Source organism: Schistocerca piceifrons, chromosome 3 (genome assembly GCF_021461385.2).
Source record: "Schistocerca piceifrons isolate TAMUIC-IGC-003096 chromosome 3, iqSchPice1.1, whole genome shotgun sequence".
Taxonomy (NCBI): domain Eukaryota; kingdom Metazoa; phylum Arthropoda; class Insecta; order Orthoptera; family Acrididae; genus Schistocerca; species Schistocerca piceifrons.
The window spans coordinates 342,565,416-342,592,494 of NC_060140.1; the positions used below are offsets into that span (position 1 = coordinate 342,565,416).

At 37.9% G+C, this 27,079-nt stretch overlaps 1 protein-coding gene across 3 annotated transcripts in view; it reads right to left on the reverse strand.

The window, feature by feature from the left end:
• Positions 1-2,646: 2,646 nt before the first annotated feature.
• The window catches only part of LOC124787953 (craniofacial development protein 1), a 55,438-nt gene continuing 31,005 nt past the window's right edge, over positions 2,647-27,079 (reverse strand). For all 3 annotated transcript variants that reach the window (XM_047254955.1, XM_047254954.1, XM_047254956.1), the window contains 5 exons: positions 20,179-20,323; positions 19,327-19,442; positions 5,667-5,832; positions 3,997-4,257; positions 2,647-3,326 (listed from right to left, as the gene is read on the reverse strand). In XM_047254955.1, coding sequence (XP_047110911.1) covers positions 3,233-3,326; positions 3,997-4,257; positions 5,667-5,832; positions 19,327-19,442; positions 20,179-20,323 — 782 coding nt within the window. In that variant the 3' untranslated portion in view covers positions 2,647-3,232. The remainder of the gene's footprint in view (positions 3,327-3,996; positions 4,258-5,666; positions 5,833-19,326; positions 19,443-20,178; positions 20,324-27,079) is intronic.

Here is a 27,079-nt window from a genome sequence, read left to right on the forward strand (position 1 = left end):
GCAGCAACTTGAGGTGGCATGGACTCAACAAGTCGTTGGAAGTCCCTTGCAGAAATACTAAGCCATCCTGCCTCTAAATCCGTCTGTAATTATGAAAGTGTTGCTGGTGTAGGATGGTGTGTGTACACTGACCTCTCAAATTGTGTCCCATAATTGTTTGATGGGATTCATGTCAGGTAATCTGGGTGGCCAAATCATTCACTCAAATGTCCAGAATGTTCTTCAAATGAATTGCAAAAAACTTTGGCATGGTGACATGGCAACATGAAGTCAACGAGTTGCTGCAAATGGTCTCCAAGTAGCCACACAGAACCATTTCCAGTCAATAATTGGTTCAGTTGGACCAGAGGACTCCGTCCATTACATCCCACTTCGCTTTCTGTGGTTAGTTCATGCAGCATTGCTTTTCTGTTAGGACTGACAACACTATGCGTTATGGAGGCGTCAGATTGCACATAAGGCCATAGTTTTCCCATTGTCTACGGTCCAAAATGTGGTCACAAGCCCAGAAGAGACACTGCAGATGATGTGATGCTCTAAGCAAAGGCACTCGCGACTGATGTCTGCTGCCGTAGCCAATTAATGCCGAATGTCATGGCACTGTCCCAAAGTATACGTTCCTCGCACAACCCACTTCGCTTTCTGTGGTTAGTTCACGCAGCATTGCTTTTCTGTTAGGACTGACAACACTATGCAAATGGCACTGCTCTCCGTCATTACATGAAGGCCGTCTGCCACTGCACTGCTGATGAAGAGATGTAATGCCTGAAATTTGTTATTCCCAGCACACTCTTGACACTGTGGACCTCAGAATACTGAATTCCCTAAAAATTTCCAAAACTGAATGTTGCATGCGTCCAGCTCCAGCAGCCATTTTGTTACTCCCATCGTGTGGCTACAATCATGTCTGAAGCCTTTTCATTTGGTCAACCTGAGTACAAATGACAGCTCTGCAAATACACTGCTCTTTCATACCTTTTGTATGCGATAGTACACATCTGTATATGTGCATATCACAATCCCATGACTTTTGTCAATTCAGTGTACTTCAGACATTGACCGGTATAATGTAACAACAAATAAAAACTCCTGCAACAGTAAAAAGACAACAAACTAAATCAAAGGGTGCAACTATAACACAGGACAAGGAGTCCATAACCCACACACAGGACACTTCATACTGAGTAGCAAATAGCTGATTCACCTGCCAAAGTAAGAGCTATGTCCCCGATCTCTACAGTGGCCACTGCCATTAGCCAATCGTCTGACAAACTCAATGGCCTCCACCAAACTTATCAAACTGGAACATCCAATTGCTGAGCACAGATTTCAATGACTGCTTTCGGCACTGCATGCATTCTTCCCATCGATACCAGTGTTTCTAAACTGTGCAGGTGGGCACCCCCCCCCCCCCCTCCTTATAAAATATCCTACAGTACATTCTCCTCCCTCCCCCTCAACCATCACTAGTTCCGTATCCACCTGCCTCTGTCTTCTTCCCTGCTACAACTCCAGCCTAACACACACACACACACACACACACACACACACACACACACACACACACACCTGATATTCACCCAGTGCACCTGCATAGTCCTTTTCCCTTCCTGCTTCCGTTTTCCTCCTGTAAAGCCTCCCAATGTTGCACCTAACAGCCCACCATCCTGTCCTTGCCACATTCCTGAACACTTCAACATGCAGCTCTAGAGCATCTTTCTTACCCCACCTCTAATCTGGTATCCCTCCTCCTCCCTGCCTCATTCTTCTGCTGTACCCCGCCACCCATCACACCAGCCTAGATCACTATTCACCACAGTGAGACCATAACACTACGATACGAGGGTGGTCATTGGATGTTGTTGACTTGTTTACTTATGAATGTGTGTGTGTATGTGTGTTTGTTTCTTTGACACTAAAAATAAACATGTACAATTGCTTTGTGATCAAAAATGTATTTATTAAGACATTTTATCATTACATACAAACTGCTTAAAATCGTAACAGGTAGGATTCAGATATGTCAATGACTACATCAAAAAAAATTTTTTTTTGTTCTGGATACGCATATCAGATTACAAACTTTCAGAAGTCTATCAATGCAAGAAATGAGATTAATTGCTTTGAGTTATAGTATGCACTGCTAAGCACTTTTGATGGATGATAATTTATTTTTGATAAAAGGTCCACTCACTGCAACAAATGATGCGGTCAAATTAGGTTGCTACTTTAGATTTACATATAAGCCTCCAAATATTCAACTTTTTCCCTGCAACTGAATTTTTGGAGATTCATACACCAGTGAGAGTATCATGTCATCACACTAAATTACCTGAACAATTCCAAGACAATAATACACATTCACTAGACATTCAACCATTCGTTTTGCAAAGAAAAGGTTTCAGTCGAAGGTGGCATAATTACATGGCCATAGTTAGTTATAAAATTTTCAAACAGCTCCTTCTGCAAATACATATAATTACCCACACAACTTTCCTTACTTTGTTGCAATTAACAGCCATGAAAAATACATGACAACATCAACATGACAGATCTATACAGCATCAGTCATTCTGCGATACAGTGAAGCATGAAACCAAACAGACTACTTCGTTTCTTAGCATTTACAGTTCACCTTCTCTCTCATTTTCAGCTAAAGCAAGAGGAAGGCATATATTATGAAAAAACAGTATTCACTAGACAAAGAAATTATTAGTCAGTCAGTTCTGCATGTCTACTTACTGTTTTATTTATATGATACATTGTGATCTGTTTTGACAGTTACTTAGACAATGCTTACAAAATGTAAATACTTAACAAGGAATGTATACCATCTAGTAAATAAATCACAAATATGTACATGTATGTCGTAACAGCTACAGCTGTGTTAATACTGGAACAATAATTAAGCGTGAAGATCAAGTGTCCTATGGTGATGGGATTATATGAAAGCTGTGGCATATGGTAACGATGTTGTACAATATAATCAAGATACATAAAAATATGCCACTGGATTCAAATTTTATGACATTCACCAGAAATTTAATTCCCATTAGCCTTTACAAGTTATGTCCATTTGAAAGGAACATCTAAGGACTCAGGATGAGAAGCCGACATATTACTGATGATTAAAGAGATAAAATTCCAGCCTTTGACAGAACTTTGTGGAAAAGAATTTGGTCCATTCCACTGCACACACATGCAGATTTTGCACCTAAATACAGTAGAATGCTCATCTATTACTTCTCCGTGATGTTCTCAGTTGTTTCTCCAACTCAAATTGCCTAATATCAGTCCTCTGCAGGAAATCCAGTTTGTCAAGGTACCTGGAAACATAACATTTTAATTGTCAATCATAAATCAATATACTGAATGTGAAAATAAATATAATTCATGTAACTTTCATCACTGTGCAATGATGTACCCATATAAGTTCAAACCTTTGACATGATACATAAACCATCAGAAGTCAACAATGTAATGCAGAACAAAGCCAAGCAAAACAGAAAATGCAATAATATCTTAAGTGTTGAAGCCTCTTGGACTATGTGCAAGTCAATATAGAAAGGTTGATCAGTGAAATGGCAGTGAATAGCTTTCTGTTATGTTTTGAAACTGGGTTCATGTTAGTACACTTTAAAATCAGTTGATGACAATCAGGACTACAAGATTTGTAAATAAAGTAAAACACTGAAACTGAACTTTATTAGCCTGCATATGTATTCAAATTGCTACATCGTATCATCATGAACACCAATTACCAAAGGAAAGTCAACCAGAGTTTTTTTATCCTTTACAATCAAATGCTGAACTTCAGACTGAACCACACAACTACATTTTAATGGGGAATTTTTGTCTTACAATTGTTGCTTTCTACATCACTGAAGACTAAGATAATGAAAAACTAAACTAAAAACTGAAATCTTATAAATAATAGAAGTCAATGCAAATCAAATTAGAATTTGTTAGTGAGGTCTTAGCCTATGTTGTACTCACCCATCACGACCACGATTGTGCGTTTGAAGTTCTTCTTCAATACCTTCAGCTTTCTTAAAACGATCCCAATCAAGCTTGGACTTCTCAAGAGTTCCCAATTTTTGTTTCTTGTTACCTATCATGCCCAGCACTGAGGACAATCCACCTCTTGCCTTTCCTTGGCCTCTTCCAGCTGCAGGCGCGGGAGAGAGAGATGTTGAATGAGGCTTTGTAGCTGCTGTTTTTGCTTCTACAGAATCAACTGGAACCTCCTTTGTAACCCTGTACACAGTTTTTTGGGGCAATAAATTGCCAGTTCCAGCATGTCAACTTCAACAGACAATATAACAGCACCAATTATCATATATTAAGAATATAATTTATCATTTTATGCAAATATTTTAAAATCTTCAGTTGTCTTGTGTAATCTTCAAAAAGCCCAAAAACTTCCAAAACAGGAAAAGAAGTGAAATGTTGACCATTACAATAACAGTGAACCATGAACTGATGAAGTATTTCAAAACAAGTCACAAAATAAAGTACCATTAGCAGTAATCATAACAAATAATTTTGTATAACTATAAAACACATATTTAAGTTTTGAAGCTAACAACGTGTAGCATCTTTTGCTGTTTTAATTTTATTATTGATCATATTAAACACTCCCTCCTCACCCCTTCTATCCATGTCACATAGTCCTACATCGTCACTCGGTAATTATGAGACAAGATAAGCAAACAGTATCTTTTGACAGCTCAGATGCTTGGGGGGACGGCCATTAGCCATGCTTGGAAAGCTCAGTCGGCAAAGCACTTGCTTGTGAAAGGCAAAGATCTGATGTCTGAGTCCCAGTCCAACACACAGGTTTAATCTACCACAAAGTTTCACATCAAAGTATATTTAAAAGGCAATACATAGCATCACTTTACTTTATCCACTGCGTGTTTTTTCCCCTCCAAGCATCAAATAATTGTACTTTTTCTCCTTAGGGTTGACTTTGTCACTATTAGAGGTTTTTTTAAAGGAAAATGGTTTCATCTATTTGTCTTCTTGTTTGTATGTTGGCTATGTTTTTTCTTTATCTGGTATCGAAAACCAAAATAATTTTCAGTTTTCAGATTTTTAGCATCTTTGGTGTAAGAACACTTATACTAAAATATTCAAGTCTTCATACAGCCTGTGCAATGTGTGATGAAAATAGTGCAAAAAGTACCATTAGGGTTAAGCCAACAAAGCACAAAATCCACTACTACAGCATGAGTGAGTGATGCAAGAATAAATTAAAACTTCCAATACTAGCAGACCACTCTACCCCCACTACCATTTTCTTCTTGGGAATCCTCCAGGACATTCCACTCTTTCCCATTCCATCTTGTTAACCATCTGTGCTAATGCCATGGCATTCCATTCTGCCCCATTTCATCTTGTTAACCATCTGTGCTAATGCATTGTGGAACGTTTTGATATTCCATTCTGTTACGTGAATTGTGAATCAGCCTTTAATCCCCCAGGATGTTTTAAAACAATTTACACTTTGCCACAGAGTAAAAGATTCATTCTGAGGCAATTAAAAATTATTGTTCTTCAAGTAAACTAAGGGAGATTCTTCAAATTCATTGTATATGTAAGTTGTAGCATATATATCATAACATTTTATTTTTAAAATCTGAAATCTGCTTACTTTAACTTACTTTACTTCTTCTCCAGCAAACTCATACACTTTTGTTATGGTCACTTTATTCTCTCTCTCTCTATTTTCCTCTTGCTTCATAACAGTTGCTTCTCTATCAGACTTGCCATTTGGAAGAGAAGCATCATTCTTGTTTTTGGAAACTGACCCTGTATCTTTAAGGAAATCTGTAAATAAAAACAAGAACTTAACACTTTCTTGTTTATAATATCAAACACAATATAAATCTGCATGTTCTTATTTTGAAAAATAATGTACATACCAGGAGCTCCTCATCACAAATTACAACTTAACATTATTAAATGCAAATCATAATAAATATGATGCAAATATAAATGAATGACCTGTGCCACTTCGAAGAAACTTTCAGTACTTAAAAATATGAAGCATACAATTTTTGAGCTTTATATAATTGGAAAACATTAAGTTTGCAGCACCCAAAAATAACAGTAATAAAATATGTTTTTACTGATCGGAATGTAAGCTTCATTTTATTTCCAATACCAAACAAGAATTTTTGTACTGAGGAAATCAGCAATGGTTTAAACATGCAGCAGTACTGACTGGATGAGGATTTCAATTTGTTTCTGGGGCGTATACTAGTGGCAGGCATGGCAGTTATCACTGAGACAACCAGTTTTCAGTTATACTATTATATTTTTTCCACACCACCTTAACCTGATTGTTAAAAACAACTCAAAATAACCAGTTTACGAAATAACCAACATTCAGTCTTTTATTCCTATTATTGCCTGTAATAAATGTGCAAATCTAACAAACTCTGAAAAATTTTGACTCACTCAGATTCAAGACACACAAAATCAAAATATTAAATAGGCAAATAAAAGCAAACTTAGTCCATCCTCATTCACTGCTTTTCCCAAAAAGTGAAAAATGGTTGACTACTACAAAAAAACTCGCCAGTATTCTGCTACCCATTCAAATTTTTTGAAACTCTACTCAAAAATCATGGTGTAATCAGGTATCATACCACTATTCGGGCATTACAAATAGTTATGCTAAAGGGTGAAAACTAAGACTTAAGAACTCTTATTTTTTGTGTTAATTTGTCTGTTTCCGAGGTCTACAAGCAGATAAAAGCATATAATGTAAACACAGGCAGAAGATCAGCTGCTTTCTATTTTTAGTGTATACTATGAATGAATTATTGTTAAGTTTTTAATTTATTTGTGTTATCATATTTTTCCTTCCTCTTTATTATTTCACAGAAATGGCAGATAAATCCTTGATATTTTAAAGCAAACCAAGCATTGTACTTCACTGTTGTTTCACTCTGAAAAAATATTTCCCATAGTAGGGTTGTTACCATTCTGCAGTACAAGGGATGTATGGTGATGACAGCAAGAAAATACCGCACAGACCAGTTGGGGGTAAATCTCACACACAGCACATACGTGTGTACCTTAAGCCATGACACATGGCCACAGGGACATTACTGTCTCAACAACACTCTACCAGTTCCTATGCCGTGTGTTTGTTGCTCATTTCTGTCAGCACTTTTATTAAAATAGTACTGATTGATATCCCCATTTTCTACAATAGTGCAACTTTTCAAACCAATGCAAATTTTGTGAATAAAAATTACTCCTTTTTTAAAAAGTTTTATCCAAAAATAAAAAAAATAGGACTGCTGGGGCTAACTGATATTTCGGTTTTTCTTACTCGGTTATTAACACAAATAAAAAGACATCTGTTCTAAGCGAGACAAAACAAACTAAAAAATATTGGTTATTCAGAACTCAAATACTGGCATCGGTTTTAACCTATTGGTTTTTCCCATCCATAACTGATAAGCAGAATGAAATCCACAGCCAACTGCTAGAAATTTGTTGCTGTGTCATGGAAGCTGGTTTCTGTGTGGCAGTGTACTGAGAAAGTAAGAATGAAGGGTAAATTGCAGATGAGAGGGTTAAGTGGGGGGGTGAAAGTGGGGGTGGCTCCAAATACAGCACTTGTTCGACATATTCTCAGCAAGCCCACACATCTCCCTATCTCTGTTCACACAACACAAATAGTGTCTGCCACATTGGAAGCATTCACCCACCCGCTACACACACACACACACACACACACACACACACACACACACACACACAGTCAAGTCATAGTTAACAAACCTTCCAAAAGGACAACATTCTTTAATAACCAACTTCGTTCCTCACTTGCTTGCAGTTGCTTTCATACTTCGCTTCGCTTGTTTCAGTAGATACCCCACTAAATAACTAGTGTGTGCCTAAAAAATCTGAAATTCTGCATCAACAGAAATGACAAAAAGTAATGTTCAAATCTAGTGCCTCTCAATGTGAGTTCATTTTTAAAAGCACTGTACTTCATTGTTTCAGGAATTTATTGGGCCACTCAGTTGGAAAACTGATTAACCGATACGACATAATACCTACTATTGGATTATTCCATGTCAAATCAACACATGGTCTAAGCCTCACCATCTCAGACTTTCTTGAAATTTGTCACATGTGTACTGTTGGCATAGACTAGGAGACATGTCAACTCATTTCTGAGTTAAGTGAGCTGAAAAGTTCTCATAAATGGGCCCAAAAACAGCAAACAGCAGTTTTTAGAATTGTTGTAGAAATTTTCCTAACTGAGCTACATCCTGGGATGATTACCATAGCACAGCATTTTTCATGCTCCTTCCTATGGAATACAACAATATATAGGTTACCATAAAATTATTTTCAAAACAAAATTTAAAATTTTAATTAATTTTTTTTCAAAAAACACGTTTTAAAATTTTCAAATTTGCTCCTAGTATTGTTGTAAATTACAGGCCAAATTGTAAATTTGGGATGATTTCTTCATTAGTAATAGAGGGAAACATTCCACGTGGGAAAAATATATCTAAAAACAAAGATGATGTAACTTACCAAACGAAAGCACTGTGTCTATCAACATGCCAGCGCTTTCGTTTGGTAAGTTACATCATCTTAGACAATAATTCGACTATGTACTCAATTGTTGCAACAATACTTACTGTCAGAGTGAGTGTAGCCCTTCCTGAGTGTACATATTCTGAGTTGATCGTGTGTAATAATTACTTACTTGAGAACTTATTGTTTAGGCCAAATATTTAAAACTTTCGTAAAACACAATGTTATTGGAAGCCAGAAAGTAATTTACAATGAGTCATGAAAATGTAAAAATTACTGGCTAATTTTTAACTTATGATCTTCTATTTCAACATTAAGTGTGTAAAACAAATCACTTTAATATAATAGAGGGAAACATTCCATGTGGGAAAATATATCTAAAAACAAAGATGATGTGACTTACCAAACGAAAGCGCTGGCAGGTCGATAGACACACAAACAAACAAACACACAAAATTCAAGCTTTCGCAACAAACTGTTGCCTCATCAGGAAAGAGGGAAGGAGAGGGAAAGGCGAAAGGATGTGGGTTTTAAGGGAGAGGGTAAGGAGTCATTCCAATCCCGGGAGTGGAAAGACTTACCTTAGGGGGAAAAAAAGGACGGGTATACACATATACACATATGATATGTGTGGATGGATATGTGTGTGTGTGTGTGTGTGTGTGTGTGTGTGTGTGTGTGTGTGTGTGCGCGCGCGCGCGCGCGCGCGCGCGAGTGTATACCCGTCCTTGCTGAAAGGTTCAAAGTAAACCTGAGTTTAATTTCAAACGCATACCTCAATCATACAAATAAAGTTGATGGTGACTACTTCACCCTCGATATGTTGGCAAAAATCCATGTTTAAACCTGAATGTACATATAAAACATCATCCAAAATCGTGCTAAATGCATTCTCTGAAAATCATTTTGAGCAGTTAGTTCATGAGCCCATGGTAATAGTAAACAGTGGTGAAAACATACTTGATCTCTTAGTAACAAACAATTCTGAGCTAATAACGAGCATCAAAATGGATACAGGGATTGGTAAACACAGGGTTGTCATAGCGAGACTGGATATTTTAACCTCAAATCCTCCAAAAATAAACAAAAACTATACCTATTCAAAAAAGCAGATAAAAATTAACTTGACACCTTCCTGAGAGAAAATCTTCACTCTTCCAAATTAACAATGTAAGGGAAGACCAGATGTGGCTTGAATTTAGAGAAATAGTATCAATAGCAACAGATATTTATACCAAATAAATTAACAAATGACACAGCTGACCCCCGTGGTACACAGAACAGGTCACAACACTGTTGCACAAAGAATGAAAAAAGCACACCATATTCAAAGAAATGCAAAATCCCCAAGATTTGTGATCTTTTACAGAAGCCCGAAATTTAGCGCAGGTTTGAAGGCGAGATGCTTATAACAGTTTCCATAATGAAACGTTTATCTCTAAACCTGGCAGAAAATCCAAAGAGATTCTGATCGTATGTAAAGTATGTTAGCGGGAAGACACAATAAATGCCTTCTCTGCATGACAGCAGTGGAAATACTATCAACAACAGTGCAGCCAAAGCAGAATTACTGAACACGGTTTCCCGAAATTCCTTCACCGCGGAAGAGTAGGCAAATATTCTAGAATTCAAATCAAGAACAGCTGGCAACATGGATAACTTAGAAGTAGTGAAGTAACTTAAATCACTTGATAAAAGCAAGTCTTCCAATCCAGACTGTACATTGACTAGTTCCTTTCAGAGTATGCTGATACAATCGCTCCATACTTAACAGCCATATACAGGGTGTTACAAAAAGGTACGGCCAAACTTTCAGGAAACATTCCTCACACACAAATAAAGAAAAGATGTTATGTGGACATGTGTCCGGAAACGCTTAAATTCCAAGTTATAGCTCATATTACTTCCATGTTAGAGCTCATATTAGTTTCGTCAGTATGTACTGTACTTCCTTGATTCACCGCCAGTTGGCCCAATTGAAGGAAGGTAATGTTGACTTCGATGCTTGTGTTGACATGCGACTCATTGCTCTACAGTACTAGCATCAAGCACATCAGTACGTAACATCATCAGGTTAGTGTTCATCACAAATGTGGTTTTGCAGTCAGTGCAATGTTTACAAATGCGGAGTTGGCAGATGCCCATTTGATGTATGGATTAGCAAGGGGCAACAGCCATGGCGCGGTACGTTTGTATCGAGACAGATTTCCAGAACGAAGGTGTCCTGACAGGAAGATGTTCGAAGCAATTTATCGGCATCTTAGGGAGCACGGAACATTCCAGCCTATGACTCGCGACTGGGGAAGACCTAGAACGACGAGGACACCTGCAATGGACGAAGCAATTCTTCATGCAGTTGATGATAACCCTAATGTCAGCGTCAGAGAAGTTGCTGCTGTACAAGGTAACGTTGACCACGTTACTGTATGGAAAGTGCTACGGGAGAACCAGTTGTTTCCGTACCATGTACAGCGTGTGCAGGCACTATCAGCAGCTGATTGGCCTCCACGGGTACACTTCTGCGAATGGTTCATCGAACAATGTGTCAATCCTCATTTCAGTGCAAATGTTCTCTTTACGGATGAGGCTTCATTCCAACGTGATCAAACTGAAAATTTTCACAATCAACATGTGTGGGCTGATGAGAATCCGCACGCAATTGTGCAATCACGTCATCAACACAGATTTTCTGTGAACGTTTGGGCAGGTGTCTTGATTGGGCCCCATGTTCTTCCACCTACGCTCAATGGAGCACGTCATCATGATTTCAAACGGGATGCTCTACCTGTGCTGCTAGAACATGTGCCTTTACAAGTACGACACAACATGTGGTTCATGCATGATGGAGCTCCTGCACATTTCAGTTGAAGTGTTCGTACGCTTCTCATCAACAGATTCGGTGACCGATGGATTGGTAGAGGCGGACCAATTCCATGGCCTCCACGCTCTCCTGACCTCAACCCTCTTGACTTTCATTTATGGGGGCATTTGAAAGCTCTTGTCTACGCAACCCCGGTACCAAATGTAGAGACTCTTCGTGCTCGTATTGTGGACGGCTGTGAAACAATACGCCATTCTCCAGGGCTGCATCAGCGAATCAGGGATTCCATGCAACAGAGGGTGGATGCATGTATCCCCACTAACGGAGGACATTTTGAACATTTCCTGTAACAAAGTGTTTGAAGTCACACTGGTACGTTCTGTTGCTGTGTGTTTCCTTTCCACGATTAATGTGATTTGAAGAGAAGTAATAAAATGAGCGCTAACATGGAAAGTAAGCGTTTCCGGACACATGTCCACATAAAATATTTTCTTTCTTTGCATGTGAGGAATGTTTCCTGAAAGTTTGGCCGTACCTTTTTGTAACACCCTGTATAGCTGCTCGCTTGACAAAAGATCTGTATCCAAACATTGGGAAGTTGCACAAATCACACCAATATTCAATAAAAGTAGTAGGAGTAATCCACTAAATTACAGGCCCTTATCATCAACGATTATATGCAGCAGGATTCTGGAGCATATTTTGTGGTCAAACATTATGAATTACCACGACGAATACAGTCTATTGACACACAGTCAACATGGATTTAGGAAACATTGTTCTTATGAAACAACTAGTTCTTTACACATAGGAAGTATTGAATGCTACTGACAAGGGATTTCAAACTGATTCTGTATTTTTAGATTTCCAGAAGGCTTTGACACTGTACTATTCAAGCAGCTTGTAGTGAAATTGCATGCTTATTCCAATTGTCTCCGTTATGGGACTGGATTCATGATTTCCTATCAGAGAGGTCACAGTTCATAATAACTGAAAGTCACTGAATAAAACAAACGATTTCTGGCATTCCCCATGGAAGGGTTATAGGCCCCCTTCTGTTTCTTAAAAGTAAAGTTGTCACAAGATCAAAACAAATTGCAGAATGATTTAGAAAAGATATCTGTATGTGTTCTCTGAGTCTTTCGCAGCGGCATGACTGGATAAAAATCATCTTTGTTTGAAAGCCACATCAATTCCAATGAAATTCTCAAGTTTTCGATAGCTAGCTCCACCATCGTCGTGCTGGGACTGGCACTATTTCCTGCTTATATATTTACGATTACCGCCACTGGCATCAACCAAAGAGGGCTGTAACGATGAGTGCGCAGAAAGCATGTTGAGCAGCTCATAGCAGCAAGCCCGCTGCGGGACCAAGTGACATCTGGTGGCACAATGGGCCAGCACCATGTCTGAAACTGCAGACTCCACCTCCCTGCAAGTGTTAAGCGTCCGCCATTGCTTCCTTTTGACATCCAAAGCCCACCCCCACTCCCTACTTGGTGTGTAGCCCTTGTCTCTGTTGAAATTGTTGCGGTTCGTTCTAATCTCAGCCACCTCTTTTATAACTGAGTCCCAGTATGTTGGCGCATGAGCCATGACTCTTGTGTTCTCAAAGTGTATTTTCTGTCCGTTTTCAAGACAATGCTCAACTATGGCTGAATTGTTGAGCTCCCTTTGCTTAATATGTTTCTTGTGTTTGGCGCAATGCTCCGCAACTGTGCAAACTGTCTGGCCTATGTAGATGCTGCTGCACTTGCAAGAGACACGATACACACCAAGCACACAAAGAGCTATGTCGTCTTCAACAAGGCGCAATATTCTCATATCTTGGGATCTTGGAGGCGGGTCATAACACTGGTCTCAATCCATGTCTCTGCAGTAGATGTCCTTAACTTGCTGTTCATTGCCCCACAGTATGGCAGGGAGCTGCTGGCTTGGCATCATCTGCCAATTCATAAGGTGTCCTTCCTCGGTGACACCTGAAAGCATTTGCAATTTCTCTTTTGCTGTAGACTTTCTCCCTGAACATGTGCCTCAAGTGTTGTAATTCAACCTGTAGGTGGTCATTGTCTGAAATAACTTCAGCCCCACGTACTAATGTGTTCAGGACTGCTTTCTTGTGTACAGGGTGGTGAAAACTACCTGCATTCAAATACCGATCAGTGTGCCTTGGTTTCCTGTACACTGAATGACCAAGCTGGCCTCCTGCCCACTCAACTAAAATGTCAAAGAACAGTAGCTTGCCTTCCTTCTTCATCTCAACGGTAAATTTAATGTTGGGCTGTACACCATTTATGTGCGCCACCTGTATATTTTCACCATAAGGACATATCAGGAAGGTGTCGTCGACGTACCTACAGAAGCAAGACAGATGCAACACTGCCGAGTTCAAATCCTAATCCTCAAAGTGCTCCATGTAGAAATTTGTGACTGCAGGAGACACTGGAGCCCATTGCTGTGCCTTCCGCCATTTCATAACATTCATCGCAGTAGAAGTAGTATGTTGTTTTTAGAACTTCACGGAACAACTTGACTATTCCAGGTGGAAACTGTTAGGCCAAAAAATCCAGCATGTCTTGTAGTACTGGCACTCTCGTAAAAAGTGACACCATGTCCAGACAAACCATTACATCATTTCGACCATTTTCATTTTCTTGAGCGTTTCAACAAAGGTTTGCGAGTTTACAACATGGTGTTCACATGACCCAGTTTTGGGACTAATAATCCTGCAAGATATTTTGCCACTCTTTAGATGGACGAGCTGACTGCAGTAGCAATTGGCTTAAGAACAACATGTTCCTTATGCATCTTTGGCAATCCATAATGCCTGTAAGGTCTGGCGGTGTGAGGCATTAATTTCTTCACCACTTCATTTGTAAACCAGATTCCTATAATAACTTCCCTGTCCTCTTGACTATGGTATTTGTAGGATCACAACTAAGCTGGCATGCATCGTCACATATAAATTTAGCACCTTCATATGGTAGTCTTCAGTGTTCAGAACCATGGTGGCATTTCCTTTGTCGGCTGGCAAGACAACCAAGCCCTCTTTGTCACGCAACAAGCTCAGGCCATAGCGTTCCTCCAGGCTAATATTTGATTTTGGTGGCTTAGATTTCAACAGAGGATGGCTGGCTGTAAAGTCTGACATCCTCAGATGCATCACGAGAGAGTTGCTGAATGCACTGCTATATGCCACTAATAATCTCCAAAACTGGCAGACGTCACAGGACTGGTGAAAAATTAAGGCCTTTAGTCAGCGTTGCCACAGAGCCGTCGTCCAGTTTGGTTTTGGAGAGATTAACAACTGTTCTGTAGGCCTTATAATTCTCCACTTCAGTTCTTCCACGAGTTAAGTGGTCAAACTTGTTAGACTGCTTAGACGTTGCCACGAATGGCGACAAAGTTGATGACAATAAAACAGGTTTCTGGCATTAAAATCCAGCTCATACCTTGTCTGCCATATCCGCTGTCTCACTATAGCATGACTTGTCCTCTTCAAAATTGTGTCCACTGCAGCAGTTCGGATGTGGTGCTTCACTACAGCAAATCGAGGAATTACCTCCTTGTCCTAGCAGCATCACAAAAATGCTAAAGAACTCAGCAGATGTGATTTCTTTTTGCACAGTTTTTCGAGCAATTTCACACTGCACATTATGTCATCATCATAGAGGAAAGTTATTTCCTCTGGGTCTTTCACAGCAGTGTGACGGAATAAAATCTTCTCGGTTTTCAAGCCGCATCAATTCCAATAATATTTCTGAATAGTTTTATTCCTGATGAAGATGGCAGAGCTAGCCATCGACAGCCCGAGAATTTTACTGGAGAACTTCTAACGTTCTTCATGGCAGAGAGAGAGAGAGAGAGAGAGAGAGAGAGAGAGAGAGAGAGAGAGAGAGAGAGACTGTGTGTGTGTGTGTGTGTGTGCGCGCGCTCGCATACTTCCCACTTCTCTTATACGAGTCAACTTACTTGGTGTATACAGCCAATCTTCCTCTCTGGATAGCTGGCTTCTGGAATCTCTACAAACTACTTCTTCGAAGAATGATGCAAGTTACAGGAACCTTAAAGATTCTCTCACCACTTGCGAAATAATTCGGTACTCAAAGAATACTTTTCAATAACTACTGGTATATTTGAGCTTCGTAAGAACAAAATTCACACTTCACACATAAACATTTAACTTCTCGTAAGTAACTCTTATCATCTCACATTAGAAAAGAGTTGGCTTAACAACCATGTCTCTACTGCAAACATATCGTAAAATATGTCTTGCCTCCAGCAAGTCCAAGATAAGAGTTTATTCACAATTCAGAATCTCAATTATTCTTTTGCCACTAACAATAATCACAATTACAAACAGCACAGAATAACCCAGAAGTTCCTTGGTTCCTCCGTGTGCTTTCACTACGACTTCCATGGATTGCCCGACAACACTTATCAGTGCTGTTCAAATGCCGTGTCGACCTTTTGCTCGTGACTATTTCACATCTGCACACACAGAGAGGTGACGCGCAGTAGATAGGGTTCCTTTCTCCCACTCACATCTAAAATATCGTGTGTTTGAGAAGGTGGAGGGCCGAGTGGTTCTAGAATTTATGCGGAAATTTTCGAAACACTACAAATTTTATTGGAATTGACATGGCTTGAAAACTGAGAAGATATTATCCATATCTGTATGACCCTAAATGATATAAAGTGTGAGGTCATTCACATGAGTGTTAAAAGGAATCTGTTAAACAATCAAATCTCGAGTCCGTAAATTCAACAAAATACCTAGAAATTATAATTACAAACAACTTAAATTGAAAGAAAATACAGAAAATGTAGTGGGGAAGGCACACCAAAGGCTATGTTTAATTGCCAGAACACTTTGCAAATGTAACAGGTATACTAAAGAGACTGCCTACACTACACTTGTCCATTCTCTTTTGGAGTACTGCAGTGTTGTTTGGGATCCTTACCAGATAGGATTAACAGGGTACATCATCAGGAAAGTTCAGAGATGAGCAGTACATTTTGTATTATTGCGAAATAGGGAAGAGAGTGTCACTGACATGATACACGATTTGCAGTGGACATAATTAAAACAAAGGCGTTTTTTGTTGTGGCGGAATCTTCTCACAAAATTTAAATCACCAACTTCCTCCTCCAAATGCGATAATATTTTTTTGTTGCTGACCTACATAGGGAGAAACGATCAGCATAATAAAATAAGGGAAATCAGAGCTCGCACTGCATGCTGTTCAAGATTAGAATAATAGAGAATTATTGTGAAGGTGGTTCAATGAACACTCTGCCAGGCACTGAAGTGTGATTTGCAGGGTGTCCATGTAGATGTCTATACAGACGTGGAACTAATGACAGAAAATACTAAACTGAAAATTATTACAAAAGATAAAATTCAAAATTACAAGCAATGCCCCACAAAAGTGCTTTGTAACCTATTGATTGCAACATGTGGAAATGTGCTTACTGTACTGGTGAAACTGAGATACATAAAATTTTGGCGAAAATTCAACTGAAAAGTACAATTTCATCAGTGGGTTTAAGTTGACTGTTGTAATCTAGAGACTTTGGAGAAATATTCAGAAGAGTTTATTGACTTATTCTGCAGAAAGTTGGCTCTTTGGTTCAGCACGACTTCATTGCCAAGCAGCAGGGATATTTTCTTAACTGCGCAAAAGACATCCTGAAGGAATTGGAACTTGTCATGTATGATTTTTCTGAAAATTACAGCATAGTTCTACAAGATGAAGCTCAGAGTTATCACTGGACAAACCAACTCTTTGTTATATCTTTCAAAGAAGAAGACAAAGTTGAACATCTTAGTTATGTAATTGTTTCTGATTCATCATACCACAACAGAGTTGCTGTATACACTTTTCAAAAAACTCTAACTTTTCTGAGGGCCACATTTAAAAACCTTTCAAAAAACTTATTCTACTTTTCAGATGGGCCTGCTGCCCAATACAAAATAATAAAAAAAGAACTTCTTAACCTCTTGTTTCCATGAGGAAGATTTTGAAGTGAAAGCAGAGTGGCACTTTTTTTCCACAGTACATGCCAAAGGGGTTTGTGACGGGTTGGAGGATCTGTAAAGAGATTGGCAGCTCGCGCCAGTTTGCAAAGACCCTATGGAAACCAAATACAAACCCCACTGCAACTTTTCAAATGGGCTGTAAAAAACATTATCAATGTAGACTTTGCATATTCAGCTTAAGAAGACTATGTTGAACCAGAATTTTTTTTCACAAATCACTTTGAACAAGCACTGACTACCAAAGGAACACATTCATTCCAAGAACTAGAACAATAATATTGGTCAAAAGCTTTGCTTTTAATTCAGAAGTCTGCAAAAAGAAAGAGTCAAAATCTCTTGATACACTAAAATTAGCAGACTTGTCAGGTGACACCACTGTTGTCTATCAAGCAAACTGGTGGCTCAGGTGTGCCTTATCAGCGAAATGAAGAACTCGATGAAACAAAAGTAACATTTCTTTAACAGCTGGGCCACCTACATCATTCTCATATCCACCTCATGCCAATATTCTGTGAGTCTCAGTAATGGAAGTTCTGGTGAAAATAAATCCTGCAAGTCCTTCTGGAAGAACTTAAACTTGAAAGTGATGTGTACTAAACAAATGAAGCCTTTTCAAACTTAAAATGATAAATAGACCCTGTTACTTAATAGTTAGTTTTATTCTGGAGTATCTACTTGAACCTTTATCACAACAGTGTTCATGTTTATTTATAAAAATGTCAATATTAGTAATGCTATACTAATTAACAAGAGCACACAGGTGAATTATTGGAAATAGAGCTTCAGTCTTCATTTTATTTACTAATGAAGAAATTATCACCCCAAATTTATATTTTGCCTTGTGATTTCCAACAATACTAGCTACTCAGGAATAAAATTTGGAAATTTTAAATTACATACTTTTTGGGGAAAAAATAAATTAAAATCGTGTTTTGAAAAAAATTTACTATATTAATTTACATATTATTGTATACCACAGGAAAGGTCATGAAAAATGCTGTAGCTCAATTAGAAAAGCTTCTACAGCAACTCTGAAAACTGTCATTCCCTGTTTCTGGGCCCTTTTAGGATAACTTTACAACTATGTATTTCAGAAACATGACACACTCAGTAAAATTTCCTATTTTTCTAAGTCTATACCAACAGTGCACCTGCGCCAACTTTCAATAAAATCCAAGATAGTAAGGTAGAAAGTGGTATTTTCTGAGTTGATTCGACATGGAATGACCCCATTGTGAGACTAAACTAACTACATATTTCAGCCAGGCTCTCGTATCTTAGCACTACAAAAGAGGAAAAGAAAAGAGGAAACTTGTCTACAACCCTGTCAGCTATAGTCAAACTGTGGAATGCAGTCTCCTCTTCCATCAATTTCAGTGTTCTATACGATACAGCAAGTGACCTTGTTTTATTTTTGTTGTAAATGAATCATCATATTTTCACTTCATGAATGAAATCAGAAAAGTTGACATCAGTGTCTCTACAGGTGCTACTGCTGAACCCAATAACACTTTTGCAACAGTGATACATCACCAGCAGACATTCTGTAAGAGTAAACCCTACAAAGTGACTAGTCTGGTAAACACGCTTTCCTCTCATTGCAAGCTCTATTTATTTGGTCCATATAGCAGGAGACCTTGCATTATATACATCTCCTGCCTATGGCGTCCACACATTTTGAACATGAAGGTAAGAATGTGATTAACGAAAACAATTCAGTTTAAAAATTATGGATTTTAACTGCATGCAATATGAAATACACTAATCATAAGTGGTGAAACACTTTTGTAGTGGGTGTGCCTCTCAAGGAGTTTAGAAGCAGCACAGGAAACTGTTTAAATATATTATTAACTTCACGCAAATAATTTCTGAGATTAAAGTAACTTACCAGACCACAAGGAGTCTGCCTTTTTCTTTTCTTCTTCTTCAGTCAAAACATTTTGTTCTTCCAGTGTTTCTTTGACTTCTTCTTTCTCATCATTTTCAGGAGCCAATTTCTTTCTCCTATAAATGAAGGTAAAGTAAACTGAGGTAAATGGCAGTCAAATATAAATGAAACTAATTAACATATTGAGAAAATTATAGTTATACCAGTAAAAGTGATCTGAAGAGAGAATAGAGTAGCACACAGAAGTAAATCTTTTAAGAATCCTTTCTAATCCTGCACTATATTGTGGCATTCAAGTTCTGTCTTAAGGGGAAAGAAGCTTTAAATATCACACCGAAAAAAAGTTATGTAATTATTATTATTATTTTGCAGGTACATATCTGCAGTCACGATACACTTTGAAGTACTCGGGCCACATATTGTATCATACGACACCCCACCTAATGTGCTGCATCATTTTGTTTTGGCTCCTCTAGCAGCATGCTATGATATTGTGGTACAGGAATTTAAATGTGTACTAAGACTGCAGACAGGCACCTAAAGAAAAAAAGGAATTAATTTTATTAACTTTATTTTTTGAGGTGATTTTTAAACCTTAGGACTACCTCTTGTAGTTGCATATTCATTATCATATCACTTGATCAAAGTATCAAAAAGAGATAAAAGCCACAACTGGATAAGTACTTCCATTAAAGTTTACTTTTAAAGTGGAATAAGTGTGTTAGAGTAACATACCATGAGGACAATCACTTCTGGATGCACACATTAAAATTATTCTTAAAAATCTTAAAATAAGAGACTGAAATCTGTGACATATTACTAAACTTTGAAACAAATAATAATGTAGCTTACCTCAATCTTTTAGCAGTTTTGGTTTTCAACTTTTTGGAACTTCTCTTTCGTTTTCCCTTCTCTTCTGGTTCCTCTTCACTTGCGTCCTCATTGGCTTCTTCATTTTCATCCGATTCTTCTTCTGAAGGTGGGTTGCTTTCAGCTCCTACAAATGAAAATGATTTTTGTGCAACTTGCATTCTTCTTTGGTCAAGAACTTACATTACTGACCTAAAGTCAAAATGAGAAATGATACAAGGAACGAACAGTTCTAATTACATCAACCACAAGAAGAATTCAGTTTAAATAACAGAAAGACACAATACTTCATTGCATAACAAATCTGAGCTAGCAAAGTCCTGAACATTCTTCCTGTAACTGTACATTGTTTTTAATATTCCACTTAAATAAAAGACAGACAAAATAAACAGCTTCAACACTTCTTTTAATTTTCTCCAGTTCTCATAAGGGAAACTACCTCATTTTCTTCAAAATAATTAATTTAAAAACACAAATTTACATACTTAATCAATGGCTGATAGAAGTTACACATATTTATGTAGCTGACCAAAACAATAAATGAACTATAATAAGGTCTACAGTGTACATCACTATGTAACAAGATGAACGTTACAATGTCCATATAGCAACTCAGAAGATCAGTGTAGGAGCCCTTATTTTCACTGTACCAGGTAGGCAAAGTCATGTGAAATCTTATAAGAAGTGAAGTTTTATATGGTGTTTATAAATTTTCATTAAAGGCAATCATTAACGGCTGCAGTATAACAAAAGACACAGTTGGGTCAGTGCTTGACAAGTGGTCTAGACATTCCAACATGATGAACATGTATTTTGATGAAGCTTCATGTGAACACTCACACATGTTCCCAATGAACTGATCACTAATTAAATACTTAGATAGAGATAGTCTTTTGTTTGGCCCCATGACGCTGCTTTCAACAGTGTACCCCTAAGTTTTTGGAACCTTTGAGATTACAACTTTTTGCATCCTCCTAAGTGACTTAATAAAAATATTTAATGACCATTTCTCACATGGATAATTTGAGGCAAAGTCAGAAAAGCCACTTAAAAAAAAGTGAAGTTTAGCTTTTTATACCTTCGGAAGTGTGTGTGTGTGCGCTAAACCTGAAAATTTTGCATGTGATAAATTACCAACACAGTGTCTTCAAACATAAAATTTTATTCTCTTACTGCTTTCCCATAGTTTATAAATTGAGGACACAGTTTATGTTTTCTTTATAAGACAGCCCAAAATGGGAGTCTTCAGTACACATTTGCAAAAAATTATTTTTTGCAAACTTTTTAAAATAATTTTCATTAGAAAGGCCATGTTCTAAACCACTTCCAAAACTAAATTTGGTTCTGCAATGCGAGCATGTAAGAATAATTAGTGGCAAAGTGAAAGTGCAGTGAAAATACAGTCATATTCTGCTGTAACTAAAATCTGACATTTTTTATTATATTTTACAGTTGTTTCTGGGGAAAGTAACATCAAAAATCCTGAGGAATAGGCAGTGAGCTTGAGTCAGAACAACTCGAAAAAATACAAAAAATAAAAGTGTCTTCTTGTGACTGATCATGACACATTTCAGTTGCAACTGATCATGACATATTTCAGTCAGTTTTCTTTTGTCAGAACCACAGAATCAAACTTGATATAGACTTGTCAACCCCCACCACAAAAGGCACCCACAAATACTGAAGGAACCTCATTGGCAATGGAAGCTTCATCACGATGATGCCGCAAGTTGCTAATGCTGTTATGAGTTCCTGGCACAAAAACACATATCTACGGTACCCCAAAAACCTTATAGTCTCAACCTGGCTCCGTATGACCCTTTTTTTTTTTTTTTCTTAAACTGATAGCTGAAAAGGAACTTCAAAGATGTCACTTCAACAATGAGGCCAAAGCAGTGAAAACTTAACGGTGATCCTGAAGAGTATGTCAATGAATGACTTCCAGCACATCTTCCAGGAATGACAAAGGAGGAGGGACAAGTGGATTGCATTGGGGGGAGGGGGGGGGGGGGGGGGGGGGGAGACAAAGGTACGCACGAGTGATTTTTTTTTATAATAAAGTTACATCTGGGCATTGGTGCCAGTCTTTATTAAACATCCACCAAGCAAAATTAATGCTCTAGGTCAGTACAGTTTTGGCAGTTTATTTAGATACTTTGGCACGTGTAAACAACAAATAAGTACTGCATAATTTAACACAAAAATGTCTCCCACCCAACACAGTTTCACTTAACACCACTTTACATAAAAATGACAAGGCATTTTTAGGCTACATCTTCATATGACAAAATAGTTTTTCGAATAATTTCCATGTCAAGACAGCCCATACAGGTGTGAAGTGCGCATTATTCAGAAAAAGAAAGTTTTACTTGTGAAAAAAATGGAAATTAAACACACAGTTTGATGACCTCTGAATCCTTTTGATGACCCCAGAACTCTTGCCCTGTTTTCACTATGCCAGTTGAAACTAAATTTTTGCCACAGACCAGATATTACACACATCTTTAATGTGCATATGTATGGTAACTTTGAACCTCTGAATCTCAGCAAGGGATAATGATATCAAAAAAAGGCTCCATAACAACTTATAGTAAAATTTTCAATTTTGTGCCATGTATAGAAATTACAGAATTGGCCACCCCACAATCTGTACTTTTGGTACCCACAAATCATGGATCTTGATAACGGATAAAGATTTTTAACAATGATAAAATGGCAATTCTAGATAAATGGCTAAAAATAATGCATAGCAAAAATTTGAGCCATAAAGCTATGGCTAGTCATTTAGATATTTGCAACCCATGGCAAAAAAGGCTAAAAACCAATGTTTGCACTTATTTTCCATAAAGTACAGTATCTCCGAACCATTGGATTTTAGTAACAGATAATGATATTGAGAAAAAATTCTAATTTCACCAAGATCACCATCTTAAGAAAGTGTAGTAAACATTTCAACAATATGCCACGAATAAGAATAACAAAATTCCCACAACTGGTACTTGTGGTTCCCAAGAATTGTGGTCCTTCACGGTTTTCTCAGCAACCGTCCTTGAACAAATGGTGCTTTTACATGCCACCTGAGACAAACCCTATGTCACACTTAATGCAAAAGAACACACACATTTGCTCAATTTGCCTGTTCTGTGGGAAGTGTGTAATGTTTAAATTTTGATCCCATCCAGGACGGCTACAGTATGCCCTTCCTTCCGACAGTTATACAATTGTGTGTGTTCCATTTTGGAGCACACTGATGCACGACAACTGTCGTGTATGGGCTCATTTTCTGCATTTTTATAAAAATTATCAACTTTGCCCTCAATCAGCAAACTACTGGAAAGTAGTAGGAGGATAAAATTTTATTTTCGAAGACCGGGTTAGAAACTCATCACATGCAAAGTTTCAGGTTTATTATGCACTTACTTCCAGAGATAAAAAAGCTAAACAGTACAGTTTTATTTAAGCCCCAGGTAAGACAGTGGAGAAAGTTGTACAAGTTGGCCTAGTTTTGTTACTTTCAAAACAATATTGTCAGAGATATTAGTTCTCAAAGTTGCTGAAAACTGAGGGCTGCACTGTTGAAACAAACAAATGACTACACATCTTCAAGTATTGAACTGTTGAAACACTAAATTTACTGAAGTTCACTGGGAACGTGTGTGTGTTCACACAAAATTTCGTTAAAAACCACGTTTGTCCTGTGGGAACTTTTTCTGGAAGCAGACCACTTGGCACAAAAGAGCCCAGTGACACTTCACACAATATTTATTCAAGAAGTTTCCTTAGCACATTATTGAGTTATTAACCTGAGAATCCCTGACAAGTTTTTCGATATCAAATTGGATTCAACCAATGTGATGGAGGCTACAGCTTCCTAAATTCTACAATGTCAAAATGAAAATTTCTTGGCAAGACAATAAACCTCTGTTGTCTGCATCAAAATTAAACTGATATTTAGATGTAGACTCCTATATTAATGTATTTTGTCAAATATTTTTCAGTGAATAGACATCATTCCCGAAGTCTGACTACAGAAGATTCACAAACTGGCCATCCATGGCAGTAACTATATTACCACAATGCTTTACAGTTACATATTTCTTTCGACGTGCAGTTCCAATTATGGTGAAAGGGTGGTGGTCTAACAACTTGGACTTCACACCCCCTCAGTATCCACATTGCCCAAACAATGTTTTGGTCAGAAGAAAGATGATTTCTTTTTCCTATCCATGATCTTTTCATCGTATGGAACTGACTGCCTTATTCAGTGCAGGGCCACTGGCTTCCAATCACTGCTGTTTCATTTCTGGTGCAGAATCTTGGCTCAACATCTCATCCAATGTAACAGATTGGAATGCAGGACAGAGCACTATGGATTACAGGTAAATCTTTCCTGTATTGCTTCCACTGCTGCTGATGATGACATGGATCACCTATCTGCTTTTTTTCTGTAATACATCAAGTTTTACACTGTTTCAGCCAACACCTGAGCACCCATTTTGTATGCAGATCTGGTATAAATACTGAACCACAACATTTCTTATTTACCACAAACAAAGTAGTAACTTTGCCTTCTTTCGCACAATTGCCACTTCCGCCTTTTCGGAGTACAGGAAAATACTCAATGGTGCCAACTGCAGACAAAAGAAAACTATTTTCATTTGTGAGTTTCCTTCCAGTAAAATTATATATAATCTTATGAATTATTTATGGGCACCCTGAATTTTTATTGTTGCTTCAATGGTTATTGAGTTGCAGAGACAGAGCACACACGCGCGCACACAGAAAATTACAACATAAAATATCAGTTTCTGAAGATCTCTAATTAATGTCCATCAATGGTTTCTTTTGTTTTTGGGAGGAGAACAAAACCACATGTAATAAAATATGACAAAGCAGGTGTGTGACTGCTCAAGAACAGCATCAGTCTGGATTGCCCTGTGACAGGCTACATTGTTCTGATGAAATAAGATACCTTGAGAGCCCACATAGGATCATCTTTGAGCACTTTTCTGCGATTATTTTTGAAAGTTTAGTAAGTCACACACTTGTCAGACGTTTATCATCTGCCACCCAAATGCTGAGTCTTAGTTCTCGGGTTATACGCTGTTTCGAGAAACAGTAAATATAAGACCTTAGAGATGGCAGCTAGTATAATCTGAACAACATAAGAGTTGGGTGAAATGTTGATAGCCTATCACAAGGATGGTATTATTATAAATGAAAATTTGTTTTTATTGTGTAAGTACCTGTTGCATAATTACTTCAGTCGTGTAACAACTTGGAGTGCAGAATAATTTATTCAGAAGAAGAAAGAATGCATGTATAATGAATGAGGATTCTCGTGTCTACACACTACCTCACTGTGCAAGCAGTCTGCTATGCATCCATTGCTTGGGAGTTTGTGCTGGTTTTATTGCAATGAAACAGTGACGGAAAAAGCAAATACAAAGGTGACTACGGGTAGAAAGTATCTAAACAACAGAGGTGGCAACAATGATTTATTTGCAAATTTCAGAAGATCACAGCACAATTTTAGATTTTCTGCTTGGGAAACTGCTGCGGTACAATTCGCTAACTAGTAACTGCTTTGAAGTATTTCATATGCCTTTCAAAACAAAGCATTTCAGTGCTTATTCCTGAAACTGAGAAATCCTTAAGGGAGGTTCCTAGTTTTTGTGTTATGCTCAATTAACTTTCAACACACTATTGATATTTTATTTTATAAAGTTGTTAACACAACTCGTCAGTAGAAAAAGGGAGAGAAGAAAACATAGTAGGTGAATATGGATTGGGGGGAAAAAATGAAAGAGGAAGCCGCCTTGTAGAATTTTGCACAGAGCATAACTTAATCATAGCTAACACTTGGTTCAAGAATCATAAAAGAAGGTTGTATACCTGGAAGAATCCTGGAGTTACTAAAAGGTATCAGATAGATTATATAATGGTAAGACAGATATTTAGGAACCAGGTTTTAAATTGTAAAACATTTCCAGGGGCAGATGTGGATTCTGACCACAATCTATTGGTTATGAACTGCAGATTGAAACTGAAGAAACTGCAAAAAGGTGGGAATTTAAGGAGATGGGACCTGGATAAACTGAAAGAACCAGAGGTTGTAGAGAGTTTCAGGGAGAGCATAAGGGAACAACTGACAGGAATGGGGGAAAGAAATACAGTAGAAGAAGAATGGGTAGCTCTGAGGGATGAAGTAGTGAAGGCAGCAGACAATCAAGTAGGTAAAAAGACGAGGGCTAATAGAAATCCTTGGGTAACAGAAGAAATATTGAATTTAATTGATGAAAGGAGAAAATATAAAAATGCAGTAAATGAAGCAGGCAAAAAGGAATACAAACGTCTCAAAAATGAGATCGACAGGAAGTGCAAAATCGCTAAGCAGGGTTGGCTAGAGGACAAATGTAAGGATGTAGAGGCTTATCTCACTAGGGGTAAGATAGATACTGCCTACAGGAAAATTAAAAAGACCTTTGGAGAGAAGAGAACCACTTGTATGAATATCAAGAGCTCAGATGGCAACCCAGTTCTAAGCAAAGAAGGGAAGGCAAAAAGGTGGAAGGAGTATATAGAGGGTTTATACAAGGGCGATGTACTTGAGGACAATATTATGGAAATGGAAGAGGATGTAGATGACGATGAAATGGGAGATAAGATACTGCGTGAAGAGTTTGACAGAGCACTGAAAGACCTGAGTCGAAACAAGGCCCCGGAAGTAGACAACATTCCATTAGAACTACTGATGGCCTTGGGAGAGCCAGTCATGACAAAACTCTACCATCTGGTGAGCAAGATGTATGAGACAGGCGAAATACCCTCAGACTTCAAGAAGAATATAATAATTCCAATCCCAAAGAAAGCAGGTGTTGAC